The sequence below is a fragment of the Annulohypoxylon truncatum genome (genome assembly GCF_022578515.1).
Source record: "Annulohypoxylon truncatum strain CBS 140777 unplaced genomic scaffold F4807scaffold_7, whole genome shotgun sequence".
Lineage (NCBI taxonomy): Eukaryota > Fungi > Ascomycota > Sordariomycetes > Xylariales > Hypoxylaceae > Annulohypoxylon > Annulohypoxylon truncatum.
The window spans coordinates 518,292-538,502 of NW_025953793.1; the positions used below are offsets into that span (position 1 = coordinate 518,292).

General features: G+C 48.0%; 7 protein-coding genes across 7 annotated transcripts; 5 read left to right on the forward strand and 2 right to left on the reverse strand.

Annotated features, from left to right (window-relative positions):
- The first annotated feature begins 878 nt into the window (after nt 1-878).
- On the forward strand, nt 879-1,873 carry F4807DRAFT_365862 (uncharacterized protein). Its single transcript, XM_047995631.1, has one exon. The coding sequence runs from the start codon at nt 1,096-1,098 to the stop codon at nt 1,603-1,605; it is 510 nt and encodes a 169-aa protein (XP_047856821.1). The 5' UTR covers nt 879-1,095; the 3' UTR covers nt 1,606-1,873.
- Nucleotides 1,874-3,660: 1,787 nt separating this feature from the next.
- F4807DRAFT_457801 (uncharacterized protein) lies at nt 3,661-4,095 on the forward strand (the record flags this gene model as incomplete). Its single annotated transcript, XM_048001094.1, has 1 exon — nt 3,661-4,095. The coding sequence occupies one exon, from the start codon at nt 3,661-3,663 to the stop codon at nt 4,093-4,095; it is 435 nt and encodes a 144-aa protein (XP_047856822.1).
- An 828-nt stretch (nt 4,096-4,923) lies between these two features.
- On the forward strand, nt 4,924-6,094 carry F4807DRAFT_457802 (universal stress protein family; the record flags this gene model as incomplete). The annotated part of the gene is made up of 2 exons (XM_048001095.1): nt 4,924-5,340; nt 5,432-6,094. 2 exons carry the CDS (start codon nt 4,924-4,926, stop codon nt 6,092-6,094), a joined length of 1,080 nt encoding a protein of 359 aa, XP_047856823.1.
- A 2,534-nt stretch (nt 6,095-8,628) lies between these two features.
- On the reverse strand, nt 8,629-11,378 carry F4807DRAFT_365948 (uncharacterized protein). Its single transcript, XM_047995632.1, has 2 exons — nt 10,560-11,378; nt 8,629-10,483 (listed from the first exon to the last, which is right to left on the reverse strand). Exons 1-2 carry the CDS (start codon nt 10,885-10,887, stop codon nt 8,862-8,864), a joined length of 1,950 nt encoding a protein of 649 aa, XP_047856824.1. The 5' UTR covers nt 10,888-11,378; the 3' UTR covers nt 8,629-8,861.
- A 2,774-nt stretch (nt 11,379-14,152) lies between these two features.
- On the reverse strand, nt 14,153-14,701 carry F4807DRAFT_450450 (ribosomal protein L37ae; the record flags this gene model as incomplete). The annotated part of the gene is made up of 3 exons (XM_048000130.1): nt 14,153-14,216; nt 14,295-14,459; nt 14,652-14,701. The coding sequence occupies 3 exons, from the start codon at nt 14,699-14,701 to the stop codon at nt 14,153-14,155; spliced, it is 279 nt and encodes a 92-aa protein (XP_047856825.1).
- A 534-nt stretch (nt 14,702-15,235) lies between these two features.
- On the forward strand, nt 15,236-17,673 carry F4807DRAFT_415543 (uncharacterized protein). Its single transcript, XM_047997051.1, has 4 exons — nt 15,236-15,778; nt 15,839-16,328; nt 16,381-16,940; nt 17,007-17,673. The coding sequence occupies exons 1-4, from the start codon at nt 15,724-15,726 to the stop codon at nt 17,162-17,164; spliced, it is 1,263 nt and encodes a 420-aa protein (XP_047856826.1). The 5' UTR covers nt 15,236-15,723; the 3' UTR covers nt 17,165-17,673.
- F4807DRAFT_415545 (DUF155-domain-containing protein) lies at nt 17,664-20,193 on the forward strand. The gene is made up of 3 exons (XM_047997052.1): nt 17,664-19,248; nt 19,349-19,700; nt 19,758-20,193. The coding sequence occupies exons 1-3, from the start codon at nt 18,016-18,018 to the stop codon at nt 19,832-19,834; spliced, it is 1,662 nt and encodes a 553-aa protein (XP_047856827.1). The 5' UTR covers nt 17,664-18,015; the 3' UTR covers nt 19,835-20,193.
- Nucleotides 20,194-20,211: the final 18 nt, after the last annotated feature.

The window sequence follows — 20,211 nt, forward strand, 5'->3', positions numbered from 1 at the left end:
CGTCCCGTGTGAGAGCAACGATAGCTGCGAGGTCCTGGAGCTGTGATGCATTCGGCGAGGCTGCAGGTCGAGCCAAGATTTCGTGCGTCCAGTGTGGCTGACCTGGCTGACCTGGCTGGACTGACAAGCATGGGAGACATGGATCTTCATGTCGAAGCAGCCAAGGTCAGGGCGCTGACTTCGTCATTTCACCTCGTGCCATTTTAGGATTGTCTGTTTCGTGCAATTCGTAATCGTTGACATGTGAATAATAAGACCATTTTGCCCGTAGCCTCGTCCAAGTTGGATATGTGCATGTACTGGAAACTTCGCGAATCGCGGATAAGTTTTATACATACATACTACATGTTTTACATACATGCTTTACATATTATATACGTATCGAATGTTAACTGCCGATCGCTCAACATGGCGTACGCATGTATTACTGTGTATATACGGGCAGATTATAGCAAACTTAGGCATTGATTCCTAAAGGGAGACCATGTGACCTTCTGTTGTCTCCATACATAGAATATTGAATACAATACCTTGGACCTTGGTGGGTATGTAGGTGGTAGGTGGTCTGGAGTAGAACGACATGGAGGTAGGGATTCTTCCACCCCTCCTTTGATTCGTCTCGCTTTCGACGGGTAGCAGTGCCGATGCGACGAGATTCATCTACCCTATCCTACACCATCTATCGGGGAAATGTAGCCTAAGTAGGGAACTGCATCTGCCAGCGTTCGATCTTGCCATCTTGGTGGATGGCTGGCTTCGAAACGGCTCGACCCGTTGGCTCCTCGATTCCCATCCCGCTACTTTGGGGTGGCTACTTTCGGGACCCGCGCCTGGGTAGCGTCAGACGTAATGCCAGGTACTGCTACGTTGTGGTGGAGGTTGGAGGCGGAGATGATGCGTTAGATTCCGCCCATAACCCGTTAGTTAAACAAAATAAAAACTCACCTAGATAGACACATAACGTACCTAGTAGGTATGTAGATCAGGAATACAAACGGAGATATGTCGTGTGGCCCTCCTATGCTAGAACGACTGTCGTGCTACATAGTACATGTCTGGGTTCAAGACCTAGCAGGCCAGCGCCTGGCAACCTAGATGTTTCCCCGTTATCTTGTCTTCCGTAGGAGTCGCACAGATGTGTCATCACAATGTAAAGGGTTGGAAAGGAAAACAATCCTTGCCCATCACTTGTTCTTGGCTACGCGATGTATGCGCCAAGTTCGCCAAGAGCACGAGATTGTACCACTCCCGTATGCCTCGTCTCGTTCAACTCGACCTCCCACAGCCCCTACTATATTCCCCACGGTCTTGGTTTGTTGGAGTACATATGCTTCCCGGCTAGAAACGAAGACTTCGCGGATCTTGACTATCATTGACCATCATCATCATAAGTGCATGTTATTCGAGCATCTAGCAAGCAAGCAAGCAAGCAAGATGGCAAAGTACCAAAAAAAGCGGAGGCAGGTCGTGCGTGGGCGCAGGCGGGTATGCGTAAGCCACACCATGGCATCGGTAGTTAATGTAGCCGTGATGCCACCCCTGATACCTTTGATTGCGTGCCTGATAGGAAGAAATTTACAACTCGGATGTGCATATAGTAAGTAGCTCTTGGAGCTACCTTCTGATTATGGCCAAGATGGAGCGAGAGAGAAGGATTGGAGAAGGATGACGAGGCGAACAGATGGGTGAATGTTCCTTCTTGGCTCTAACCCGGAGGTCTGGGAGTGCGGTTGGCTCCTAGGCGTATAGGTATGTTGTGGATGTCATGTTTAATATGGATACGTGGTGTTACAATAATCTCGACTATCGTGTTGATTATCGATGAAGAGTCATGGATAGAGTCATGGATAGCATGATGCCGAGTACAGAAGGTGGACAGATTGGAGGATAATCAGGCTGTCCAGGCTGCCGTATGCCCACTATTGCCCGTTGCAGGACTCGACCGGATTTTTACAGATGTATGAAAATACTAGTTGGATACCCTTTTTGGATACGGGATATCGATTCTCGACGGCTTTGCTGGCAGGTCTGACCATTCCACTAGCCTGACGTAGCATTGGAGAGTCTGCCGGCGAGATGATGTCGGGGAGATTATAACCATTGGGCGATTGGATGATTGGGCGAAGGAAAATAAGAAGGGTTAAAGGGATACGTGATATGTGGAAAAGTAAGACGAAAAAAAACAACCTTGGAGCTTCGAGAGTTTTTTGTAAGAGGCGTAAGAATTTATTAGATTAGAAAAACGGAGGCAAGATGACTTACATGCATGGGTCCATGTTCCTTTAGGTTATGGACCTCTAGGGCTTTCACATACCTTACAAATAAATAAAAATGCATAAACTGAATATGTACGTAGTGCCAAATAGTGACTCGTGCATGGGGTGTACGGGACTACGGCAGTACGGCAGGCTACCTAGCACTCAATAGTAGAAGAGTGGGTATGCAATGTACCACTACTGTACCATGTAAAAATAGGAAATTTCAATGGAAACGCGCCGTCACTACCACAAGGTTTATTTTCTTGGCTTCTTCCAAGAACGTCTACGTACCATGGAAAGTTAAGAAAAAGAGCTTTCGTCTGGGCAGCCACAGCCTACCTACCCTACCTCTTACCCATCATATGTAAATCTAGCCGTCCCTTCCAAGGTTCCCATAGTTGCCCAATCCAGACTTGCCTACTTCGAATTTTTTATCATCGTCCAAGATGTGACTAAACTAAAACTGTTTCCAACTTACCAAAACTTACCAACTGTCATACTCTCTAGCTTTCGAAGTCTGACTTTCACACCTCTGCATTCCATGTCACTTTCTTATTTCCTGACGCGACTGGCATTTTATCCTCCTTACCTACAGCGACTACAGAACTACAGAACTTGTGCTTAAGGTCTCCACTTGTTTCTGTAAATTGGTGGCCGCCCTAGAAGTGTATCTGTCTCTATCTGTCACTTCGCGCCACCTGCGATCCGTTCGTTGAGACTTACCACAGCCAAGCTTTGAGGCAAGACAGATAGGCAAGCTGAAGAACTTTTGAAACCTTCGCCAGCCTAGGAAAAGGAAAAGGAAACGTGCCTGATCTGATCTGTTCTATACTTGCAACTGGAGCTAAGCCACACTGGCAAAACATACGACATCATCCGTATACTGATACCTTATCTATCTTACCTACCATACCTTGACAACAAACGCTTCCTGATTGTTAATAGTTATCGTCAGAGACAACGACGAAACAACACTCGTTATTCACACTAATACATTCCCTTTCCGTCACCTCATACAGTACGAAAAACACAAGCTTATATGGCTGTCACTTGACAATACATAAAACATATTATACCACCAGCCAACCAGCCAACTTCCATCTCACAACCAATATAAAAGGCATCCTTGTTGACTCACGTGGCTCATCGAATCAATCATTCGAGACCCATTAGATTCGCCTTGTCCCTCCACGCGGCCATCAGATCATCTCGAGACCGGATAGCCCCCGAGCTGTCCCTTTGAACTTCCCTTCGATCCACCCGCGCTCAATGCCGTTGGTACGATTTTGCCATCTCCGCCCTCTCACTGAGGAAACGTGAGTCAGGTAAAGACAGTACTGGTACTGGCGTTATTTTAATTCATCATAGTCTATTGGAGAAGAAGAGAGAAAAGAAGAAAAAAATGTCTGGAGGTTTACCTGCCCCGGTTAGGAGTCCCGGAGAGGGTGTCTCTCCTAAGTCGCAACCGACACTTAAGAAGACCGATTACTTCAACCTTGAGAAGAAACCAACACCGTCTTCCCCGGTTTCCGGCCTAGATTCCCAAAACAGTAGCGGGAAGAGCACACCTCGAGCTGAGTCGGCGCGAACAGCAGTGGTGGTGGTCGACGTGAAAGGCAAGGGGAAGGAAATTATTGAAAGCACAGGAGATGCGAGCGCGACGACGACGCCAGGCGAGACCGCTTCTAGTACGGGGAGTAGTGGTCCCCCGTCCAGAAAGGGTTCCATCTCGTCCGTGACTTTCGCACCTCCTCGTAACCCATCGCTACCTCAGGGCTTGAAGAAGCCGCACGCCGGAAATCGAATTCGGGCGGCCTCACCACCGCATCGCAGGTAAGTTCACATGTTTGTTTTCTACTTCCCTTTCATACATGCCACCGTCCACACGAATACCCACATGCACACTTCTCTCCGTTTATGGCTATTGTGTGTCCAAATGCGTATCGGTATGCAGTCGAGAGGCTGTTACGCCGTCGTCGCCAATAACAGTTGTGCCAAGATGCCGGCGCAACCTTATATCACACAGCGGGGAAGCTCCTCGACGACTGAAGAGTCTGCTTCGTCATACCTATTACATCATATGTGCGCATAGGTATTCCTCAGTCATTACTAGGCTACTACCTAGGTAGTGCCTTAGGGGAATGATTGCTGGGTTTGCTGGATGAGAAGAGTCCGGCGCTCCCGGTTGTCTTTGGTTTGCATGAATCTCCGCCGAAGGACGATGACTGCGACCTGACTTATGTGGCCTTGAGAAGAAAGGAAGGACAAAGATTCGGTCTTTCCAATGTGGTCGCATGTCGTTTCAGTCAGGATCGTCGAGCTAGTCCAATTTCGAATCGCATGGCCTTACTTAGGACCCCTAAAGCGAGCGTCATTCGTCGAATTCTCCCCGTGCTACCCCGCTCACTGTAAACCCCCACTCCCATTGTTTTCTCCTTGGGCAAACCCCATACTTCTGCCATGTACCTCGACCGAGGATGATGAAGGCGCAGCATTCTGGGCACTAGTGGCCTACTGGGCAGAATTTCCAAGACTTCTTCCTGGCTTGCTCATTCAATTTCGCGCAAATGAGGTCTTCACGAATCCGGCCTGCTGTATCACCAATCTCTCTTCCCTCTTCCCTGTCATACTTGCGGCATTCATTTGCGCCGCTATTCTTCTAACGATGGCAACGGAGACGCTAACCCAGTCACCTCACTCGCGAAGGTTCGAGTCTCATGTAGCATTCGACAACATACCCCTCGGCGAATCGACCGAGTACAATCCAATCTCGTTCACTCTTAACCACCGACACGCCGGCTTTCAGTTTAGACGGCGCCACCGGACATTCATGGTCGGTGTTGACGACAACTCATACTCCGATCACGCTTTACAATGGCTATTGGATGAGCTGGTCGACGATGGTGACGAAATAGTGTGCGTCCGTGTAATAGAGACGCAGGTCCGTCTTACCGACAAGGCATATCAAGAAGATGCAAGGGCCTTGATGGAATCGATCCAGGCGAAGAATACCCAAAATCGAGCGATTGGTCTAGTTTTGGAATACGCTGTTGGGAAGCTACATAACACGTTCCAGCATCTTGTTAGTATTTCCGGCTGCTTGACTCATCTACTTTATGCGTATTATGCAGCTCGTCAAATTGGGGTATCGCTGCTGACTCAGACCACATTAGATCAAAATATACCAACCTTCTATGTTAATCGTTGGCACGAAGGGCAGGAGCCTCGATGGCGTCCAAGGATTCCTCGTGAATCGTAGTTCGTTTTCGAAGTATTGCTTGCAGTATTCGCCGGTGCCCGTTGTCGTCGTGCGTCCTAACGAGAAGCGTGAGAAAAAGAAGGCTAAGCGCGCGCATGACCCCTCTAGGCAAAGCTATGCGCAAATGCTGCTTGGACAACCACATGAGGCCGACAGTGAGAACAGTAGTATGTATGAGCTGGAACCCAACCTCACCGCGGACGAAGAGGCACACCGAGTAGCTGTAGCTGTAGGGTTACCGGCGGCATACGATCCGACGATAAAACCTATTGATCCCAGCAGCCTGCTGAAGAACCATACCCGACGATCCATGCTAGATGTATCTAAGGAGACACTTGCGATAGTGAACAAGGGAGGCCTACCTGCTGAGAAGAAGTCTTCTCCGGACCGCGAGGATTCGGATTCCGACTCGGAAGCAGAGTTCGAAGTCACTCCAGGCGAGGAGGCGCTTAGAGAGCGACTACACAAGATGGAGTTAAACGAAGGAGCCGCGCTCAGAGCTGAGGCTAGGAAGTTGAGTTCTGGGTCTGCCGATAGTGACGAAGATCCGCCCGGAGGAGGGGGTGCCAAGACTTGACGCGACCATCACACATTGAGGAACCGATATTAGAGCACCACGCAAGCAGGTCTACATATTTCCATCATTTTTTGTGGGTGGTTAACCAAGGAGAAGGAGTTTGGTGGGTGGATGATTTAGCAGAGTTTCCCCAGCGTTATCGTCATCATTGATGGTTATATTGAGAAATAGCATTTGCCAGGAATCTCTACAAGGACGGCGTTTGAAAAATCATATCTATGGAGGATCGGGGAAATACCCAGGTTGGAGTTTTATAAAGCGTTCAAAGTACGTTATAGCGCAAGCTCATGATACGAGCAGCGGCAGCCAATGAAAACCACTCTCCTCCATATTTGGACTCGATGCCATTTACTAGCGTGCAAACTGCCTAGATATATTGCGTTGGTAGATGCGAATGTTCGTTGGTGTAAGTCGGATTAGAGACTTGCGACTTGGAGGTAATCGTCTCACCTTTCGAAGGGCCGTGAAGAAATGTTTCAAGGGCATAAACTTTCACGTAGCGGCATAGAGAAGTTATTGTTATTAAGTAGTAATGAACATTGGAGAACGTAGCCACCGCAAAACTTGGCTCGCGACATCTATCGAGTATTCGGTATTCAATAACCCGAGTTTAGCCTCGATGACGTTTGTCTCAACTTGAAGATGAAGCTCAGTTCCTGCGCCTCTGCTGGGATTTATAGAACTTAGCAAAGTTGTGATACTTTTTTTAAAAAAAATTATATCGAATATCTCGGCACGATCACGTATGGATGTAAAGGGCAATTAAGGTTGCTATTGTGGTTGTCTTGTGGTGTGCCCCTATCCATTCCCAATGGCTTGATGGAGATGGGGCCTCTTGGCAACTCCGGCCGCCTTCTTTATAAGCCATAATGAGAATCTAGTCCGTCCGCTCTCCTATAGATAAGCTGGCTACCGCCGCATTAGGTCGGTGACGACCAGCAGATCCACGGTGTTGTACGTTTTCTTTTTTTTTTCTTTTTCTATCTATAAATATAATGGTTTAGATATTGGTTCTGAAATGCTTACAAAGTGACTGACATCATGTGTTGTTGCGTTACTAGATCTGTAGTGCATCCGACTACCCCTTAGTGATCCGGGAGAACTTCAGTCCCCTTCTCTAGTTACTACCTTACTACTTTGCTAGGAAATATTAAGGATATAGTATAAAGGTCTCACTTGCCAAGTGTTCGGACATCTTAGCTTGTGGCAATATTTTATTTCATACGATTGTTAAGATTTACTAACATTAAAAGGGTTACTTACACATTGAGTTCTTGGGATGTCGAATTAGGAACCTACTTTAAGTCCCGCACATATTACTTTGAACACTTAGCCCTATCTACAAACCGTGGAGAATAGCCCTCGATACGAGCGTTTCAGTTTGATATGCCAAACAAGACAGATACCCAGTAATTAGATTGAATACGAAACGATGGCAATACGACATGATGTAGATCTTATGAGATGTGGACAATATGATTATCCTGTGGTGCCTAGCAGTAGCGTTTCTTAGAGGCCTACGAAGTTAGAATGTGTGTTTAATTGTTATGCCATACGTGCCTAACAAGGTGGGTATTGGTACCTTTGTAGGACACTATTTTCGTTTCTACAGAGTTGTTGGGATGTCTCATTTATTGGCGAGGTTTTGGTCTTCGAGATGTAACAATAGCCAGTCTTTGCCCCCAACATCTTCAACCCCAGTCCCTTACTTCTCGTCATCACACATGTCCTCAAGTTGCTTCTAGTTACTCCTAGGCTATCCTCAAACTCCCAAATTAAAGATAGGAAGGGGGAATAAGGGGAATAGAAAGAGAGAAAAAGAAAATGTATGTCAGCAGCATATATCTAACAGCAAACCCAGTTCTATATTTGCAGGTACTGCTAGCGAAAAAAAGCTGCTCTACCGTTCTCGGCACTCGTAAATGATCAGGACATTTTGGGAATATTGTGAAAAGTCTGATGATAAGGATTGGTGCCTGGATTCCATGAAGAAGAAGAAAAAAAGGGAAGCAGAAATTTTAATAGAAATAGATGAACAAAACGTTAGCGGACCCACAACGCTAGGAGGCTGGTGCTCAGCCACAATGTGGCACCAAATTCCACTCCTTGGTACTTGGTACTTGGAATTTATGGAATTCCAAGTTTTATGGACAGAAACTTTATGAAACAGCAGACAAGGCCATCTCACATCGCCATGTGTTTTCTCATTGCTAGTTTCAGAATGGACAAGCCGAAATCGCCAAAGACATTCATCACAAGGGAAGTTCTTCACAGAGGAAGATAAGTAGAATTCTAAAGGCATACAAATTCGGTATTAGTACCGAGTAATGGTTGCCGAGTATGAATTCCCGAATCTGAATGTATTATACACTCCCAAAGCCGAAAATAATCATAGCATTGTTGAAAACTCCAGTCAGAGCACCCCTATCGGATCTTTCCTAGCTAAAGTGTGGAAAAGCTCAATCCATACCGACATGCAATATTGTCCATCCGTGACTCGTTACGGAGGGCTTGATCACCCAATTGCCAAACGCCATCGCGTATGCAGGAAAGAAAAAGGGAAGGCGCCAGTGAGGAATTGTCCGCATCAGAAGTAAAATCAGGAATCCACACGAGGGTATCTTGATAAGATCAATGGCTCTATAGGTAGGTTATCCGCAACGTCCGATGATATGCCCAGTAAGCCGTAAAACGCCACAAATGTCCCAGGTTCCGTGTCTATCTTGTTGCTGTTTTCATGAATCGACAAGGCTAAAACGATAGGGCATCATGCCTCGAGATCTGCGACTGCCTTGGTCACCTCTTGGCTTGCAATTTTTTCGAAGCGCCGTCGAGCGTCATCATTAAGAGAATCCTCCGAGACCTCCTTATATAGCATGTGGCTCAGATCGCGATTGATAGACGCATACTGATCCGCTGTGATATGTCCCGAGTTCCAATGAGGCTTGAGGGCGTCCTTTACAATACCACTAATACTGGCCTTCATCTCGTACGGCAATGCTGCACGGGAAGGAGATGCGTCCTGGGAACGGGACGGATATCTCATAGCTATCGATTGTTGCTCGCGGTGGGGTTCGGGTTGCCGGATCTCAGGGGAGCCGTTGGTTGCCCGGGACTTCTGACGGCGACGGGATTGATGGCGGGACCTTGAGTCGGAATCGCTTTGATCGCTATTGCTCAGGCTCGCTAGGAAATTTGAAGGAGGGTAGATCGGCTCAATATGTGAGCTAAGTGTGAGTGGCGAGCCGGGACGATCGCCGATGGTTCGTGGCGGCGGTGTGGCAGAGAGAGCTCGAGGACTACTGTGGGCCGAAGGAGAAGGTGAGGCCGGTGATGACGGATTGGGTGCTGCTTTGGTGGAAAAGTTGAAGATCGGCCGAATGTTCTCATCATCAGAAGGCGCACTCATTTCGACTTCTTTTAGCAGCGAAGAAAGGAAAGAAGGTGCTTCGCTGCTCCCTTGAACGGGCGACATAGAATTTGGGTTGGCTCCGTCCGACGTAGACTGGTTTGTCTGTATCAATGGTTGGCCGGACGAAGAAGCTGCTTCTATTCCGGGCGCCCTTCTCGTACGTGGTCGTTTTAGCTTACGCTCTGGTTGCTGAGGTGGTTCAACTGGAGATGCAGTCACCGACCGAGACTTCCTCTTTCGATGGTTTGAGGCTTGGGGGTTGAGATTAGTAACCTCGACCTCCATAGCCTTTTCCAGCGCGCCCCATGCCTCCTTCTCTTCAGGCGTTTCTTCAGGTGGAGGCGGAGGTGGTGGCGATGGTTGTTGCGCAACGGGCTGAGGTAGGACATTCGAGATATTGCTCACAAATACCTCACGAGCTCCGAGACGGCTAGCAATGTTGAGCCGTTGTTGCCACCTTTGGTACTCGCGGCGGTCTCGTTCTCTCCTCTGTTGCGATCGTCGGTAATTGTGTAGCGCATCGTCATCGTCGTGATTGTCCAGGTCGAGATTCAATGCATCCCAGACTCGGCCTGCAATTTGACCCCAGGCACCTTGCCAGTCGTTTGAACGAGCGTGCTGCCTAGCCCGGCGCATGGTAGCCTGGGTACGAGGCAAGTAATCGGAATGTCCATCTGAGAAGCCAGCTATCGCGTCTTCATCGTGGAGCTCGGAAGCCAGGAGCTCGGCACCAGTATCAGCACACTCCAGGCAGAACCAGTGCCCTCGAGGGACGCTGTCAAGGCCGACGCAGAATGTGTGATATGGTGCATCGCAGCTGTCGCAGAGGAGGAGGACATCCTCGTGGTCAGCTCGGTCGCAGATGGGACAAGGCCTCGTTTCCTCTTCTACCTCTGGATTGTCATCCAACCATGCTTGCGGGTCGAATTCAGCTACCTGTTTCTTATCCTCTACCTTATAAGATGATAGCTGGGTACCTAAGTGGTAAAGTAAGGTAATTAGCATCTTGGTGCGACATGCGTTGTAGCGACGAAAATGATGTAATAAACTTACCTCCAACTTTATCGTATACATGCACCAGATGGAATGCTTGGCGGCAGATGGGACAGCTATTTGCCTTTCCCGTCCACTCTCGCAAGCAAGCGTCATGTAAAGCATGACCACAAATATGGATGATGGCAATGTTATTGTCTTCGCCGGCGGAGTGGATGCCTAGCGGAGACTTTGACGATAGTCGTGCCGGCGCATTTGCATTTGCTTCGCCTGCAGCGGACGACGAGGTCTGTGGGAGATCGTCTTCGGGAGGTTCGTGCAATTGCGAAAGCGGCGGCGACGATTGGACGTCTAGAGTTTCTAGACAGACAATACATTGATCAGCCATCGGGGCAGATTTTCATGGATTGTCGATGTTGAGAATACAACATATAAGTGACTTTAATGTAAGTCTGCCTTTTTGGAAGATTTGCTGCAGCTTGAGCAACAAACCCTTTGAGTGGATGAATTATATGTACCGTGATGTACTGGCCGGCGAGCTCGAGATAGAGAGTGGGTTGGCTGGCTGGCTGGCTGCTTGGTTGGTTGGATTGGTGGCTTGATAAGGCAGGAGTCGATAAAGTCGATAAATAGGTACTTTGAGGGGTGCGCAGGTGATGTACTAACGCAGGAGTAATGACCTGGACGAAAGAAAATAGGGCCAAAGAATAATAATGGAAGAGTGACGGGAGGATATGACGAGGGGTGCTTTTAGCGTTGGACACGGGTCTACCTATTTGCGGAAGAAATCCGTACTGAAATATGATTGATGATTGTCGATGAAAAGTTAGGTAGACCTGTTAGATCAGGTTTGTTAAATTGATTGAATGATTAGGTAATCAGTCTTGTCCTTTTCTGTGATTCAGAGACTGAGATATCCAGGTAGAGAGACGCCTTTTTAGAATTGAATGTTTGGGGGAGAATTAAAAAAGCGCCCCCGGCTGGCCAAGTTAATAGGCCGAGCTTTGTCCAGAAACGCGAGTGGTGGGTGGTGGGTGGTGCAGGTGGATAATGGACGACGGGTGGCGGGATGGTAATTGATCAAAGTGGTCAAAGTGCAGTTTGCCTGTCTCTTGAGCTTGAGCTTGAGCTTGGCCCTTAGAACAATTTCAAGGGAATAGGGGAAATATGTGCGGAAGAGAAATCCGTGTTAAAGAAGCAAGATATCGATTGGTGACTTGATTGATTCCGTTGTGTAGCGACTGAATCCGCCGTAATTGATGAAGTCGATGAAGCTGTAAAGGCTTCCGCGTGTAGTGGTAGCTTTTGCTTGCTAAAGTGCTAAGGAACACACGTAAAAATAGGTGGACTTTCAATCGAAGTGGGAGTGGTTTAACAATGGTGAAAGTCGAAAAAAAGGACGAAGGAGGGGCCTACTGAAAGCCCATGGGAATTTGACGAGTTTAGCGCTGCCACCTTACCTGGCCCGAGCGGGACCAAAACTGGCCTATCAGATGACGACAACTGAACTCTTGACCCTTTTTTGGTGCGCAGTATGTAACTTCGTACTCCTCGGTCGACGCTGAGCAATTCGTACTGCGTACATGCGTAAGTACTTTACTCAAGAACCCTTGCAGGCTGCAGTTTCTGTACACAAACGATCATAAATGACCATAAATGACCTGGATAACCAACCAAGAATAACCAGAGGAAGGTACTGTGACTCCGTAAGACCGCTGAATACCTAAACGAACGAGGCGTGTATAGGTAGGTACCTATGTATATAGGCAGGTTCGATGTTAGAACTTAGAAGAGGGGGAAACTGACCAGGTGGTGATTGCCTACCAACGTAAAGTTAATGTTCACCTGGCGTTTTTAGAAATATGCCCAGTCAAACTAAACTCAAGTGCCACACAGGTGACCCCGAGCCCTTGTTATCGTCAGGTTGCAATCGTCGTCGTGGTCGGGTAAGCTATTTAGTACGGGTTTTCTGTGCGGTTTGGTCGGAAATACTTTCAGCTCATCCCGTTCCGAACGTTTCAACAGCACGTCATTCCAGGAACTCCCCCTGGTCAGACTTTACCTACCTTGGCGTATACGATCGTAATCATAAGACGATGAGCTAAGCCTGCAAAGTTTTGATGACGAAGACCATAAAATGCTTCGAGGATGCCGCTTCATTGGTGGTAAGGTTGGCATAAGTGTAGCTGAGAGACAGCCTCTTCGACTTTCTAGTTCGATGTCGCTTAGCCGAGTGCCAACAGGGTCTTCTTCCTCTTTTGAATCGCTGCGCATATGCCTCTAAGGCAGGTAGTAGAGAGTTGTATGCTAAGAGATACCGATGAGACGATTTCACACCTGAGTTACTAAGAAACTTTACGGAGCTAGGTATGTTGCGGCTAATGCAGTGTCACTCGTTCTTCCCAGGGCGTTCTCCAATAGCCCCAATCGTCGGTCGGGAGGATTGTCGAGTCGAGGAACATACCTTACACACGCACTCCCCTTAATATTGATAAAATGGCATGTTTGTGATGCATTCCTTATCCATTCGCTTACAGATAACGGGCTTCCGACCTACCTATGTTCGGTCGAAGTTACCTAGTGATTAATGTCCTCGTTTGGGGGAAAGGAGAGAGAACCTCCAAAACGAAATCCGGTTCTTTCGGCTACGACGGTCTGCTGTACGTGATCCAGGAGCCAAGAACAGGCGCTTCCCGATTGTGTACCACGGGGTCTGTAATCTGCCGAAATGGGTATAAACTCGATTTCAGGTACAGCCCGGGAGCCAATAGCAACGTAGATGTTAGTTAAGACACTATTCTGGTAGTAATCAAAAGACAGTACCTATTCTACCAGAAAGAGGTTCGCGCGGTGGGAGAATGACAAGTTAAAACCGGACTTAACAGCCGATTACGGGAGCAGGGCGCATATACTGTGACGGGGGCCGGGTCGTTTTTATATTGATCGCGGGATGTCGTTAAAGTCGTTTTGGACTATTGGTATTTGACTCAGTAGACAATAATTCGAGGCTGGCTGGTTCCAACGTGACACTTGTCCGTGGATGTTGCCCTGAAAATATGCGTCAACCTAGATCCTGATCCTGCTTGAGGATTAAGTCTGCCAGGCAGCCAAATGACTCACATGAGTAGGCGACGTTAACAGCGCAATACACGAGGACGATCAAGTCCACACCTCGAGGCATCGGCAAGGACAAGAGTCCCGGCCTCTCAGATCTCAAATCTCACACAGGCACCGACTGCCCTCATCATATATCCCCAGTCTCTAGGGCAAGTACGGGCAGAGCTGCCTGACAGATCGAACGCCTTCAAACGCCCAGCGTAATCGACCCAAGTGATCTTCATTTATGACTCGACCGTGCGTTTTCGACGACAATATTTAACAAAAACCATAAGGCATATTTCACGTAGGAGACACGAAAAGAAGCCGGGTCGTATGGAGTGACTCCAGCAATCCGGGATGTTTTGTTCTTCATAAATTCTGTGTTGGCATTTGGTTATGATCGAGGACCCTGGTTCATAGGCAACCTTATTGATGCTGACCGAGAAATCCATCGATCGTCGTCATGACCTTTCATGGCTTGCGTAGAAAATTCCGTTTTCCCGTACACCGAAGCCAAATGCAAAGAAAACAACCGTTCCCCCCTTGACCCACGTTTAAACCTCCTGGATCTCCCTCAATCGTCGTAGTGTCGATCGCATGGCGGCGGCGGCAGCAGTTCTACAATTCAAGAATTAGTATTCGTGTCTCCTAGCTTCCCAGCGAAATCAGGATGTAGTTGTCTGTAATTTAACATACGATACGGTATAAGCTCCTCCGGCGACGGTCTTTCCACACGACTTGCAGTTCCAGATACCGACTGAATGGCGCTTGACTGTGACTTTGCCGCAGAAGGTGCAGGTGTACTTGGCGTGTTGAGTGATTTCCATCTTCTTAACTTGCTTTCGTAGGGAGGCACCGTATCTGTTCAAGGAGGATCATTATCAGCATGGATTCCCCAAGATTGGAACACCGGTGCATTTTTTTCGAGTATATTTTCTTCGAGTATAGAAATTCGTAGCTCGTCTCGTTAAGTTGGCAACCGTTGGCGACATTCACCCACCAGCGATGACAGAGCCGTTCGAGGAATTCGCGACAAGATATAGAAATACTAACCTAGTACCGTATTTGCCGGTAACACCGACCTTCTTCGTGCGCTTCGTCATCTTGATTGAGGATTGTGTCGTTTGATCGCGGAGTGTAGATGGCGACGGAAGGGTTGCGTGTTTTGGGGTTGTGGTCAAAAAGTTTCCGTAGTCAAATTCGAAATGTTGAATGGCAGAGTGGGCTGCTAGGCTAACAATTTCGATTTTGCTGGTGTGAAAGTTCAAAGTGGTGTTCCTTCCTAGGGCTAAGCGAGCCGAAAAAAGACGCTTTGACCATGTCAAAATAGACTTCGCTACTTTAGGGGTTTATGTAAGGTAAAGAGGGGCCGAAAAAGAGTGGAGATGGCTTCGGAGATGGCCAGGCTGTCAGGTGACTTAAATGACTAATCCTACGTCGTCGCCCAATTAGATGGTCGGAGGTAGATTGTCTGTATCAATTGATGGATTCATCCGAGGATCTGTAGAAAATGCCCCGATTCGTCGTATGGCAGGCGAGAATGATCTAGTCCCATTGGCTTATCTCTCAACGGCAACGGAGCAAAGAGTGCCACAGATCATCCCGGCGATGATCTCTATGTAGACTAAACCGTTTGAGGAAGCAATCCGAAACCTACGGCGCTCTCTACCGGATTGACATTCACGAAACGCCGGAGCTCCCATTCCTTTAGAGGTGTCCAGCCGAGGCAAGTGCGGCCTTGATTCCTTTCATAGCTAGAACCGCGCTCCGTGATTACCGCTGTTTAAAGCCTCCTCCTGTATGCATCCTAGCCTGTCGAGGCGATGCGAGAAATGGCGAAGGGAATATCAAACGCCCTAGATCCGCAATGTTCAAATTACATGTCTCGTCTGCTGATGTCTTTTGTCTTTGTACATATATAACCCTAATAGGAGAGACTCGCCGCGTATTTCATCGCTCCATTCTCGAGCCTCCATCTATTAAGTAGCGAATAAAAGTATACCAGGTGTGCTATCCAAGCCAGGGATACTTCCTATTAAATACTCAACTTACAAATCTGCCTTGCTCGACCTTGTCTTACACTTAACCACGATACTTAAAAATCATTTTGGCAGGCGTAGTCACCATGTCATTCAAGAAACATTCTCGCCAGTATGATTTAGTGGTATTCGGTGCAACTGGTAAGTCTTCAAGGCTTATTTAGGAGAAGTATAACATGTTCAACCGCTGATAGCTACTAGGCTATACTGGATCATTGTGCGCAGAACATATCACAACTCACTTCCCAACGGATTTGAGGTGGGCAGTTGCTGGTCGGTCCGCAGAAAAGCTGCAAGATGTCGTCAGGAAATGCAAAGCTCTCAACCCAGATCGTCAATCACCCGGGATCGAGATATGTAACCTCAACGACACCGACCTTGCAGCCTTAGCCAAGAAAACCTACGCACTTATCACAACCGTAGGGCCGTATGCAAAGTACGGAGAATATGCCTTCAGAGCTTGTGCAGAATCTGGAACTCACTACTTTGATGCGACGGGTGAGTGTGTTTGGCATCAGACCATGATAAGGAAATATGAAGCATCTGCAAAGGCTACAGGCGCTTGCTTATTTCCACAAACCGCCATCGAATCAGCACTATCAGACCTTGTAACTTTCTCGATGGTATCAGTAGCCCGCTCCGAACTATCAGCCCCCGTTAAAGACGTTGTTGTCTCGGTGCATGAGTTGCAGTAAGTCATCCATATCTAAAGATCAAGTCGGAATGAAGTTGACACAATCCAGCGGCACGCCATCGGGGGGCACTCTTCATACAGTCTTAGGTCTCTTCGACGTCTTCCACTGGAAGGAAATCGTCGGTTCTCATAAGCCATATGCTCTGTCTCCCGTTGCGAACTCAAAACTAGCGCCTAAGCCCTCGTTTCTATCAAGGTTGACAGGCTTGAATTCTATACCTGATCTTGGCCTGGTGGCGACGTCCGTGACTGCGGGGACAAACACGGCGGTTGTGCAACGTAGTTGGGGCCTGTTCAAACAGGAGTCATCGTTGCAGAAGTATTTCTACGGGCCAAACTTCACATACCGGGAGTACATGAGACCTCGAAACTATTTGGGAGGCATTGTAATGCATTATGGTCTTATGGTCAGCGGTCTGGCGCTTATGTTCTGCCCACCGTTTCGGAAGGTAATGCGCAAGTTTATTCCCCAACCTGGCGAAGGGCCGTCAAAGCAAGACCGAGAAAAAGAGTATATCCAGCTCCGGGGAGTAGCAACGCTAGACACTGCACCAGAGATTCGCAAGAAAGTCTGGTGCAAGGCTGAGCATAGCGGAGGAATGTATTATCGTAAGTAATCGATTTTCAAACTGAACTCAGCAAACATTTCGCAACTAACGAATCCATTTACCATAGTAACTGCAGTTCTTCTAAGCCAAGCTGCGTTGACGATGTTACAAGACGACGTTGACCTTAAAGGGGGTATTTATACTCCTGCTTGTCTCGGCCCTGGATATATTGACCGTTTGGACGACGCCGGCTTCAAAATCGAGACGAAGATCATTGGTGCATGAGTTTATTTTCTCTAATTACCTGGGTACCATCTGGAAATATGCGAGTGGCGGATCGATGCACGAATTATGATGTTCTAATAACGAGCCAATCCACCTGCAAAGACTGAAGAGAGTTGAAGGGAGTCAAGATACAGTTATCATATAATTCAGAGTTGATATAGGTGGGAAGGAAGTCACCTCCCCCAAACCTTCGGCATTTAAGGTTGGCTGTTGGCAGGTTGGGTAACATAATGAGTGAAGAGGATAGGGCGACTCACGCCATAATATGTGTAGGTATAGGTGTTTTTATGTATCTATCAAGCATTTTACATATGGTAATGTACGCATGAGTACTCAAAGCAGAATCCCCGCAACTTTGCAGGGATTATGGGTGACAAGCCGGCGCTAGCTTCGTTTTTATCTTAATTTTTTTTCTTCCCTTTCATTGAGCGTGGGCCAATTCTTGAACGTCATAAGGCCAAGCTACCAGGAAATATGCAGGTAGCACCTAGACTACTAGCTCCAGGAAGTGCTTCTCTTAAAACTTCTTAGCTCCAAATGTTGTAAACCTTAGCAATAGACACTCAACCCTTCAAACGTGAACTTAGAGATATCATCATAACTTAACTCGTTCTTGAGGCTGTCCTTTTTCCAATTCAGGGGCAAGTATCATTGAGACCCAAACACGTTTAATTGATAATCTCTTCTCAAACTCCCGGCAACACCTTTCGCATGGCAACACAATAACACCAGACACAAAGGAGAGCTGTCATTACGCTTCCGAGGTCACTAGCACGTAAGGGCAGGCTAAGCTCGCTCTTAAACGTGTCAGGCTACAGACAGGCGTGTTTTAATAGAGGCCAAGTATTGCAATGGCTGCATCACCAAGAGCGTCGACGAGCTATGGACCGAAGTCTGAACGAACCCCTCTACTACGACGAGACACAGAGCGTCCCAAGACCGCGCGCAACGTAACCTTTAACCCGAACCCCGTGTCAAGAACCATCGATCCAGATCCTGCTTCTTTAAGCTCGTCGCCTAGCACCATAAATACTCTCGAGCATGGACGCGCGACGAGTTCCCTGGCCTCGGGAAGTAGCTCGGCCGTCCCGCCTCCCATGCTCTCGGCGCTGAATAATCGCCTACGTCGACGCAACAGTCACGGTTCCGTCTTCACCGCTCTCCCGCCATCAGTAGGCCCTGTGCCGAAGATTGGCCCCCAACGGAGCTCCAAGACTGCGCAGAAACTAAAACTACTGCCGAATCCCGAGCTCGAAGAGGAGGCACCAGATGAGGAGAGCGGCAGGGACGTCTATTCGCAATACACGCGTATTAAAGATCCTACAGCGAGGAGAGATGCCGCACGGTTAGGAAAGGCAGACCGAGACAGGTTGCCACGGGTCACAGCCTATTGTACCGCAAACAGATACCAGATGGATGGCCTGATGCGGTTCCTAAAAGGCAGGGGCAAGAACCGGGGAGCACATCCTAAATTAATCGACGAGTGCATATACTCACCTTATAGCTATACACTTGGCAAGTCGGCAGAACGAGCTGAAGCGGCAGAAGAAATACCAGAGAGACCGGTTCAGATGTATGAAAGGAGACATTCGACAGGCGAGTTCGAAGAGCATTCGGATGAGTACAGGAGAGAAAGCCTACACAACTTGCAGGCGCAACGAAATGACGGAACGTCAGATGCCGAACAAACGTTCAGCAATGGCCGAGATATGCACAACAATCTCACCTACCCATCACGACTAGAGGACGAAAGCGCGATACACGACTTGCATTCGCATTCGGAGCAACACCCGCACGAAGTCGAGTTTGATACCAAGGTGCACACCCCAGAAGTATTCTTGTTCGATTACGGCGTCGTAGTTATATGGGGGATGACACTGGGACAAGAACAGCGATTTCTAAAAGACATAGCAAAGTTCGAACTTGAGAAGCTAGACCCGGACGACATGGAGACAGAATGCTTTAATTTTTACTACACGAACGAGTACCAGCCGCGGATATATAACGACTTTATCACATTACGAGACAAAAGGAATTATATGACGAAACTGGCTATATCACATGCGCTCGCCCAAAGCGTCAAGGTACAACACCCCCTTTTGATATAGACATTTTTCTTGTCGGCTTCCGCTTAAATCTTTTCTCCTTATGAGATATATATACGTCTTACTAACATGATGTTAGACCTCCCTCTTCGAAGAGCTCATCGCCTCGACCGTCGATACATGCAAGGATATCCCGACGCAAATAGCCCTGACAGGAAAAATTGCCCTCTCACGCTCACAAATCAACATGCAGATTGGCGAATTGTTCATTCTCAGGATTAACATTCACCTCAACGGTAGCGTCCTCGACACGCCCGAGCTCTTCTGGGTCGAACCCCACCTCGAGCCCGTCTACCAGGCCGTCCGGAGCTACCTCGAGATGGACCAACGTGTCGGTCTGCTCACGGAACGGCTAGATGTCATTGCGGACTTGTTGGCGGTGCTGAAAGATCAGCTCAGTCACGGACACGGCGAGAAATTAGAGTGGATTGGTAGGTCTTCCCTTTCTCCCTATAACCTCCTTTTGAAACAAAACTAACATGTCGCAGTCATCGTTCTCATCGCAGCCGAGATCCTGGTCGCGGCAGTCAATATCGTCGTCGACCTGTACGCGGGCGTAGACTAAGCATCTGTCGTACCTACGCACCTCGTCGCTATTAGACTAGTAATTTGCTTTCATAAATCGGAAAATGCAATGGGCGGCGCTGGGGATGCACGGGATCAGTTACATATATTTGTAGTATAGCATACATACCTCATACCTAACCTAGGTACTTAAGTGGACTCCACCTACGCAGCGGCACCTTCAAGTTCTTGGGTATGGCAGGTCTAATCAGCAGAGGCCATTATTCAAAACAACCTACAGTTTGGGTGTATATAGTATTAGCATCGACGTCGGTATCGATATTACCAAGTTGTTCACGAGCCAGCTTCGTCATACATACCTATTGCTCGCCTACATATATTAATTCTTTCAGGGCAGAAGACCTTTTCGCAGCGCAA